A 9,532-nucleotide genomic window follows, 5' to 3' on the forward strand; every position below is an offset into this window, starting at 1 on the left:
CACTTTCAGGCCTTTGCTATTTTAAACTCTAAACATGCTGACAAACCTTTTAAAGCTGTTTTTAACGGCATGATTTTAAGTCACTGCAATACATCAGAACAAGGTCCCCAAGTGTTAAAATATATTGCCAACTGACATACCCATAATTTGTAATACAACAAGGTCCCATTAGTAAACGCATTAACTAAAAATAAGCAAGGCATTTGTTACAGTATTTATTAATCTTTGTTCTTTTCATTGTTAGTTCATGTTTACTAAAGTAGTTAACAAATGAAAACTTACAGTGAAGTGAATCAGGGTATCCAACATTTCAAACAAGACTGTATTTTCAGAACTTTATTTTTCCTAATACCCTTGAGCCATAGATGTAAGTATTTGCAGTAAGGCAGTTATACTTTGTCACATATTTGCATCTGCATATAAATGTTAATACATAATGCAAGTATCAAAACCAAAATTTAACAATGCAAACATTGAAAATCTTCACCAGTGCCTGTAAGTTTTCCCACGTTTAAAACGAAGTAAAAAACTGAACTGTACAAGAAGTCATATGCCATATGAAAACATTACATTTTAATCCAAAATATAAACAAATATGGTAACTGTTGATGTATATGTAAATAGTAATCTATTTTAAGGCTCATTTCCGTTCATACATTTCTGCTGCTGTGTTCGACTTATTCTCAAGGCCTCTAGCTGCTTGGCTTTCATCCAGCCATCTCTGGAGAGTGTGTTCTGCCCGTGACTTAATGAGAGCAACCTGAAACAGAGCCCAAATTAGTACTTAATTTTCTTATTATGGTTAACAAACTAGATTAGCTGTGAAAGCACAATTCAGAACTCACCTCGCAACAACCAGCAGCCTATGGAGGTCTTCCGCAGACATACTCTGAGGGTCATCTTTTCGCATCTCTACAAAGTCGTCTTCTACTGCCTACAGATCAAGAGCGCCAAGCATGAGGCAAGAAATTTCATCACGATAAACATGCAAATAATCATTAAAAAAATTTTGTTTTGGTTTTTCGAAGCTTTTAAGAAACCCGGAAGTGTCTATTTGGCACAGAAATACTCTTGTTATACGTCCAAATCGTTTTTTGAAACTTTGGCCATGTTTAGCATGAGAATCCAACTCTAAATAACTCGACATGCATGAAATATCATGTGGAGTTATTTGAATTAAACTTATGTAGTTTTATTTATTGGAAAGCTCACCCAAAAATGAATTGTGTCATTAATTATTCACCTTCATGTCGTTCCAAACCCATAAAACGGGTTGGCAAGTAAATTTGGCATTAGGCCAAAAAAATTGCCACTAGATGGCAGGCCAGAACATAGTCAAAGGATAATTTAAGAAATTAATTGATAAAAAAATGCTACTAGAATTTCCTGACAGACTGTTACAGTGTTGTTTATAACTGGTAGTGAGCTGTTACTCTGTGTTTAAATCCTTTGGTAGGACAGTCATTATCAAAAAGCCACATTTGTGGCGGTGTCTGGCAGAGTATGTGAGCAGAGTGGAGCAGCAACAATTTCCCCTCCGCGCATTTAATAATCACTCCGCTCCAGCTCCACTCCGGGTTCACCATTTCCCGCTCACTGATACCAGAAACACCGCTCGGCCTTTGCTCCTCGTCTACAGTATTTCAGTATGTTTGAAATATCACAGTTCTGTTCATAACGTATATTAAAAAATAAAATAAAAAAAACAACAGGAGAGTTTCAAAGTGGCTTATTGGAACACTAGTGTGCAATCTTTTTTCCTACCACATGACAAGCTAATAACATGGTTGTCAGCTTTAAAAAGGTATAATTGCTGCTTCTTCAGTGCAAATTCTTGCAGTGCAAATTTAGTTTGTGATGAAAATAGTAGGTTTTCGTCAGTTATTTTACCATGGATCGATGCATTTCTTACAGATTTCTGCTCATTCGAAATCGGATTCGAAAAGCGACAGTGGAGCGCTCTGAGCGAGTGAAAACCATGACGCTCCAACTTTTAAAAAATCCGCTCCTCCCTCCATTCAAAAATCACACCACTCCACTCCGCGCTCCGCTCACATACATTTGATTGTGAGTAACGGTTGCTGTCATGACAAATCTATTTCAGAAGCAGCCACTATCAAAATAATCTGGCTGCGAGCACGGGCCAGATATTATTGCTGGCGGGCCAGCAATGCAACTACCACCTTCAAGGCCCAGAACGGTAGTAAGGACATTGTTAAAATAGTCCACGTGATATCAGTGGTTCAACCTTAAATTTTATGAAAACAATAATAATGACTTTATTCATCAATTTCTTCTCTTCCGTGTCACACAAAAAGTATTCTAGCTTCACAAAATTATGGTTGAACCACTGATATCACATGGATATTTTAACGATGTCCTTACTACTTTTCTATGTCTTGAACATGGTAGTTGCGTTGCTGTCTATGAAAGCTCTTGGATTTCATCAAAAATATCGAAATTTGTGTTTCGAAGATGAACGAATGTGTTATGGGTTTGGAATGACATCAGGTGGAGTAATTAACAACAGAATTTTCATTTTTGGGTGAAGTTGGGTGTATTCATTTCACAATTGAAGAACTTTAAATTGTTATTGTCTTGTTTATTACTGTGAAGCTGCTTCGAAACAATCTGTATTGTATAAAGCTCTATAGAAATAAAGGTGACTTGACAAAATCCAGACCTTTGTGATCTCATCCGAAATAGTGTAGTTCAGGGAACGTGCCACACTCAGATAGATGCGATACTTGTTGAGCTGAGATGGAACCTGTGCCACCTGCACGGCGCTCAGGTACTCCTCCAGGTTAGGTGGGTTCAGGGTGGGCCGCAGGTGAACCTGACAGTCAGACTGAGAGAGCAAAGAAGAAAATCACTGTAAGGACTTGCATTTTATAATGTGCCTCATTTTTAAAATGACTGAGCTCTGGTATTTCAAGCTCTCATTTGTAGAAATGCCAGAAGCCATTAAGGAGTTACGAAACTACTCCTAATAAACCTTCAGTGCCTTTTTAAACTTTGTAAAAGCTGTGTATCTGAGCTTTGTGCCATTAAATAAGTGGCCTGTCCTGGCCTCTCCCTCTAATGTCCTTGTGGTAGAGTTGCCACCATGGCAACTGGAGAGCTGACGTACAGGAATAGCACAGCACATTCCACAGGCTGTTAGAATCACGGCAAAGCCACGATTAGAGCCCAGCCAGGGAGCTGACAACAACCCTGTGGACTGTAATGGAATTATTAGGCCGTTTTTACAACTGCCCGATGGAACCAACTCCCACGGGAGAGGCATTCAACCCAAGTAATTTTCACCTATTGGACATTAAGATGCCAAATACATATGGGAAATATTTTAATAATAAAACACTGACGAGACTCAGGCCTGATGTTCTTACCGGGAGGAGTGATCGGCCTTCAGATGTGATAAGCACGTTAATATTGCAGGGGAATTCCATCTGGTGGTAGTTGAAGTCGTAATCAACCTTCTGCCAGGAGATCAGGTTCCCCAGCGCGGTGATGTTTCGCACACCTACACCCAGGACAGACAGTACACAAAGAAATGTGTCTCTATGAACAACATGTAAGATAAATACAACGACTGATCAACAGAGCAATACAGTCAGAAAGGAAATGCCTGCTGCTGCAGAAAAGGATGTTTACTCTACCTTTAGGCACACAACTGTCTCTGCCAGAGATTAGATAAGTGTACTGATATTAACACAGAATGTCAAAGTTATTGATGGCGACTTTCAATTGAAAAGGCGAGCCAAGTTAAGACTGCTCTATGCCTGCTCAATTCACAATGCCGTATAAAAACCAGACTAAATTATTCCTGCTCTGACCCACCTCATCATAATATCAAAGTATCAAAATATACAGTAGTAATTCTTCTGTAGATGCATTTATGCCACCTCTGAGCAGCATTAAACAGTCCATGTGAAGACACCTAGTGAAGTGACATACTAAATGCCACTTCAGAAGTGATTCTGTGCCACCTCTGCAGTGTAAATTTGGCATAACACCAATAAGGTCAATGCACATCTAAATAAAAGATGGGTTTTTTTTTTTTTTAGAAATACATAAAATGTCAAAACCACAAGCAGCCACTTTCTTGAAATGAATATGGGAGTACAAACTTTTTACATTACAAATTATTTAATCAGCAATACACTTAATCTGAGTGACAAGTTGAACTGAAAAAAATAACATGAATTTCAGAATGTCTCTCTTATGCCACTGACAACAGCAATCAAGCTGCATGAACTCGACAGGTTTGTGTAAAGTCTAAAAACTGATGATCAAGTGCTCCAGCATGACAAGCGAAGGATCCATAGATCATTTTGAGCTTTAATGGAAGCAAGAACCTCAAAATTGAAATTTCATTCAGACTGAGCTCAAGTGGATTGATTGAGGTGTTTAGATTAAGTCTTTTCAGACCAACTGAGCCATGATTATGATTAAAAATAGATTATTAGGTTGAATATGTAGCCAAAGTGGTGTCAGATTTTTTGGACTCCTACTGTACATCTAGTCAGCACTTTTCCCTGCTATAATCAGTGCTCTCACCTGTGGCATCCAGTTGGCCCTGCTCCAGCTGTGTCTCATCCAGAAACAATGACGTGTTGTTGGCTAGCTGAAGAGTCCCACTCACCAGACGGTTAGCTGTGTAATCTTTCCGGGGCACCATCCTCTGGTTGTTCATGTTATGCAGGCTCATGCATAGCCGGTATGACTAGCAAGAAAGGGGAATCAACTTTCAAAGTAGTGGTAATGGCAGCTACTACTATTAGAGTAATATAACTTTAAGATATAGAAAAGCACAACTTGGATGACTTACAGATGGCACAAGCTGTTGGATGACTTTGTAGAGATGCTCAGTGTATGGAGAGCTGTGAGGACAGCCACTGAGATTCAAGGTGAATTTGCCCAAAGGAAGAACATCCCGTCTGCTGTATCTACAAGAAAAAGAGCGCAAACTTTATAATGTGTAGTCTGAAGGACTATGAATAATTATGTTTGCATATGAAACAATTTTCCTCTTCAAAGAGAATGACATCTCAAAACGTGGCAAATAGGTGGCATAGGATTTTCCACACAATGCCACAAAAGCAATATTAACACAAAGTAGTGCTATAAATTAAACGGGGACTTATGTTATGAAAAGGCTTCAAAGGTAGTCAAACATCAGATATTCAACAAAGCCACTCTCTCTCATGTTAAAATGAGAGACGTACACATTGGAGATGAGATGGAGAATGAGATACTCTGCAGCGAGTGAATCCCCCATCAGGACATGTGTGAGGTAGGTCAGCAGCTCTGCTCGGACTGAAGCCAGTTCCCCAAGAACACTGCTTAAATCTGAAGACAGCATACACAGACATACAACATCAACAACTGTTTGAACAGCAGGGTTGACATAATACAAAAGTTCAATAGTTGATGCCAATACTAATAAGTTTGATTCTAAATAACTCTGATACCAAAGCAAAAAAAAGTGTTTTAATTTGTAATCACTTTTTAATATTTCATTAAAAATGTATTAGTACTTACTAATTGTACAAACAGTCAACAATTAAGAACAGTTAAATTAAAAAATTTTTTATCATCATGACAATACTTTTGTTTAATATTAATGACATAATAGACAGTGGCACCTCTATTTTTTATTTAACTATTTATTGTGTTAATGTAGACTTATTATTAAAAATTATTCTCATTTACTGAAACAAAGCTGAAATAAAATTATACAAACATTACATGAAATTAAAAATTAAAATGCTGGCTTGGCAGCTAATAGATACTAAAGTTGAAGTAATAAAATGACAAAATTGAAAACTAAAACTAGTATTTAACTAGTATATAAACTAAATGAAAATTAAAAGAAATATACATAAATGACAAATGAACATAAAATTACTGAAACTTAAAATGAAAACTGAATATATAATACAAATAAAAAAGGTCCTTATAACAGATCCTTAAGAGTGACATTACAGTCACCGTTATTCTCCAGTGCACTAGAGGGCAGTAGTGGGTTGTTGTGCACTATAGGCTGGGCATACAGCATATGCACTCGCGGTACGAGGGATGCTGGCGGGCTGTGAACTCTTTGCTCCTCCACAGTCTCCATGCCTTCTGTGGGGTCCACCAGCGAAGACGTCTCTCTGAAGACATGAAACAAACAATATATTACAGTTCAACTTTAGAGAACCTCTTACTGCAATTACACCATCCCAAAATGACACTCAGATTACCTCTCATCTGCAATCAAGCTCAAGGCAGGGTCCACAGAAAGGATGCCAAATACTTCCAACATGTCATTCAGTTTGAAACTGTCCCAGTTCTCATACACCTGCCAATTACAGAGGATGGCCGAGTTATATGGCTGTCTGTGTAGGTGGGGAACAATTTAATGGAGCAAACCATCATATTATTGCAAGAAAATTACAATGTTAACATGTGCCTGCTCAAGACAACTTGATTATAGTGTTAGTCTAAAAAGTATGCATTAAAAATGACAATCTATGAAAAAAAAAACGATTTAATTGAGAGTGTGTCAAGATGATGTTTTAAGATGAAGGAACAGTTAAACCTTAACAAGACAGGCTGGGCCCTTTTCTCCAGGCAAAGGGAAGTTGAGGTCCAGACTGGATGTGCAGTGTGACGAAGAAGAGTCGTGGCTGGGAGCTTCTGTCTCCTGACGCTTCGGCTCAGTGTTGCCATGAGACTCTGCAGAGCTCTGAGCTCCTGTCGAGACAAATGTAAATCATTGTTAATTTTGAACATGAGATAGACGAAAGAACAAATCTAAGAATCTAAACTAATCTAATCTCGAATAAAAGATAGATGAAAAAATGTCTGCATACTGGAACTGCATTCTTCAGACTGATGAACTTAATTTTTCCTTCTTACCTTGACTAACATCTTTCATCTGTTGGGGATGCATGTCCATCTCATCGTCTTCTTCATAGCTGCGCTTATGCCTGTTTGGAACGTAAGAAGTGGAGGGCACCACTCGTGCCTGACTTGTACATGCATATCTGTTCTGAGCCATTAAAGATAGCTTAACTTCCAAATTGGTCAATAAGAACAAGGGATACTAACAATCATACACTGCGAAAACTTCCTTAAAGTAAACACGATAGATTCTGGCTCCATATAGAGGATATTTCTTTGGCCCATTGAGATTCTCCAGGGATGGGGACACAATAAAAGGTCTGTCTCTCTGAAGTAACTGTATTTCTTGAGTTGAAGTCCACCTGCTGATAGAAAAAGTCCAGTTGTTTATGTCTGTTATATACTCTTATATTATGTTGCAGGTCAATCTGACATTTCATATCAACATATTTTTGAATACATGTTAACCTATGATGTTCTTAAAATTTTGTGACTCATTTAGTGTCAAGTCAATATTATTAGTATAGCGCTTTTAACAATGCAAATAGTGTCAAAGCAGCTTTACATCAGCTTGATATAAAGCTGGGTGGCTTTATATCAGCTTTACAGTATTTAGACGGGGAAATAGTTTGTCGAAATAGTGTCACCTGCAAAATGTGGATACATTTCTTTTACAATTATGAAATTTGCAGGTCAGTGTTAAAGACAGACCCAACATAAAATACAACAACAAAAGAAGTTGTTTGGCTAATTTTTCAACTACCCTCTGGGGGTATTTGCATTTATGCATTTGGGAAATGCTTATATTCGAAGAAACATTTTAATGCTAAGAAACATTAGCATTTATCATATTCAATGTTTATGAACAAATAAAATGTTACCACTTTAAAAATCATATGATATCATGTGTATTTTTTTTTAATATGTGAAAAGTATTAATGTTCAATGTTTGCTGTTTTACTTGTTTTTGTTTTTCATATTGTGATTTTTTTATTAATTCTATTCAATCAACCCCAGCCATAAAAACTATACTATAATATAACACGCTTTTAACACACCTATAAATTTGATCTGAAATAAATATAATACAGCTTCTCCAGACATAGTATATAAATACACTGTTCTGTGCTGTATGTTTACATGTTAAAAAGGCAAATATTTACTCACCCCAACCTCTGTGATATCTTTGTATTTTCCAAATTTCACCTGCTGAAAGGACAAGTTTAGAATTTATTCAAACAACAATGGGGCAAATGCACTTCTATTAGGCAGGCTTAGAAGTACATACTTTAGAGTTAGATGTGGGATCATTCATCTCATAAACACCCATGAAAAATTCTGGATCAAACATATCCTGGACCATGCAGCGAAATTTCACAAGGCTATTAGGCTTCAGGTAGTGCAGGGGAACATCATTCAGAGATGGAACCTGGAAAAACCAGAAAAAGACAAACAGGTGAGCTTGAGGACTGATCTCTCACTAAAACCATTCATTTTCTGGCTAATGATTAAGACAATCATCACAACCCTATATTTAACTGTCCACAGCTGTAAAAAATAACATGATAGATTACACCCACGCCAGTTTTCATGGCAAAAGCACCGGTTTATTGCATATTAACATTGATGTCATCTGTCAAAACAAACAACTCCTCATATCTGCACACAGTGGACTAGCCACTATCCTAAACATAAGCACACAGATTCATTTATTTCTGGAAGAATACCGCATAAAATCATTCAAGTGTGTCATTATACTAAAAATATCAGAAGAGGTAAGATTTTAACAGCTACCCATGTATGAGCGTCGTTTAGTTTCAGTTTCTCTTTGAAAAACTCCACAACTTTCTTCTCCCAGTCTGGACTGGAGTTACTCTGGGCTGTAGGAAGTTAGAACACAAAGCATAGTCACATGTTAGAAAATAAGTTCATACATGGTTATTTACAGTGTAATGCCGTTACATGTAAACTGATTTACAAAGCGTTGCAAATCATGACGATCACATGCTCCTCTGTGAACTAACGTTAAATGCATTAGTATCAAAGAACACAATTTGACTGCTGTGTCTTACCAAACAGCCCATCAACAACACCCATGGGGTTATTGATCCAGTCTTGAACCGTAGGCATCGCTGCAGGATTTAGAATCACACAAAATTTCAAACTTAATTCTCCTAGTGACGTACTATAACAAGCACGTTCCACAGTTCAGCGGGGCACAATACACAGTGGCGGGAAAATTGCGTCGTAAAAACTACCATGTGACCAGAGTGCGCTGCTGCCCTGAGCAGACTAGACTGTAGTTCACCGATATGTACAATGGCGCTATCAAAAAACTCTACATATACTCTATATATACAAACAAAAAAATATATACATTTATATATAAATGTATTATTATGATTATTAAAAATAAGTTATACGAAATTATAAAATGTTAATAATAACATTAATAAGAAGTTATTTGTGTTCAAGTATGAAAATGATTTCAAGAGTTTCCATAAAATGCCTAAAGTTTGACATTTATTGAACAAACTTACTCAAGAAGTATTAGCGCTCGAAAATGTTTTTGTTTGGAAGTGTTTGTATTTTCTAGCATCTCATATATGTTTAAAAGAAAAACGAAAGAAATTACACTATC

General features: G+C 37.0%; 1 protein-coding gene across 1 annotated transcript; it reads right to left on the reverse strand.

Annotated features, from left to right (window-relative positions):
- Positions 1-208: 208 nt before the first annotated feature.
- LOC306882251 (mini-chromosome maintenance complex-binding protein) lies at positions 209-9,111 on the reverse strand. The gene is made up of 16 exons (XM_079436764.1): positions 8,964-9,111; positions 8,686-8,771; positions 8,180-8,320; positions 8,059-8,100; positions 7,135-7,256; positions 6,907-7,034; positions 6,587-6,741; positions 6,249-6,346; positions 5,995-6,158; positions 5,229-5,352; positions 4,832-4,949; positions 4,561-4,726; positions 3,390-3,523; positions 2,684-2,848; positions 846-934; positions 209-760 (listed from the first exon to the last, which is right to left on the reverse strand). The coding sequence occupies exons 1-16, from the start codon at positions 9,019-9,021 to the stop codon at positions 634-636; spliced, it is 1,917 nt and encodes a 638-aa protein (XP_079292890.1). The 5' UTR covers positions 9,022-9,111; the 3' UTR covers positions 209-633.
- Positions 9,112-9,532: the final 421 nt, after the last annotated feature.

Source organism: Barbus barbus (genome assembly GCF_936440315.1).
Source record: "Barbus barbus genome assembly, chromosome: 16".
Taxonomy (NCBI): domain Eukaryota; kingdom Metazoa; phylum Chordata; class Actinopteri; order Cypriniformes; family Cyprinidae; genus Barbus; species Barbus barbus.

Bases quoted from the DNA above. Each gene is read 5' to 3' on its own strand.
- LOC306882251 (XM_079436764.1), bottom strand. From the start codon at position 9,021: ATGCCTACGGTTCAAGACTGGATCAATAACCCCATGGGTGTTGTTGAT. The intron at 8,101-8,179 runs GTATGTACTTCT...TTGTCCTTTCAG, and splicing joins ATCCCACATCTAACTCTAAA to CAGGTGAAATTTGGAAAATA. The intron at 761-845 runs GTGAGTTCTGAA...GCTCTGTTTCAG, and splicing joins AGGCTGCTGGTTGTTGCGAG to GTTGCTCTCATTAAGTCACG.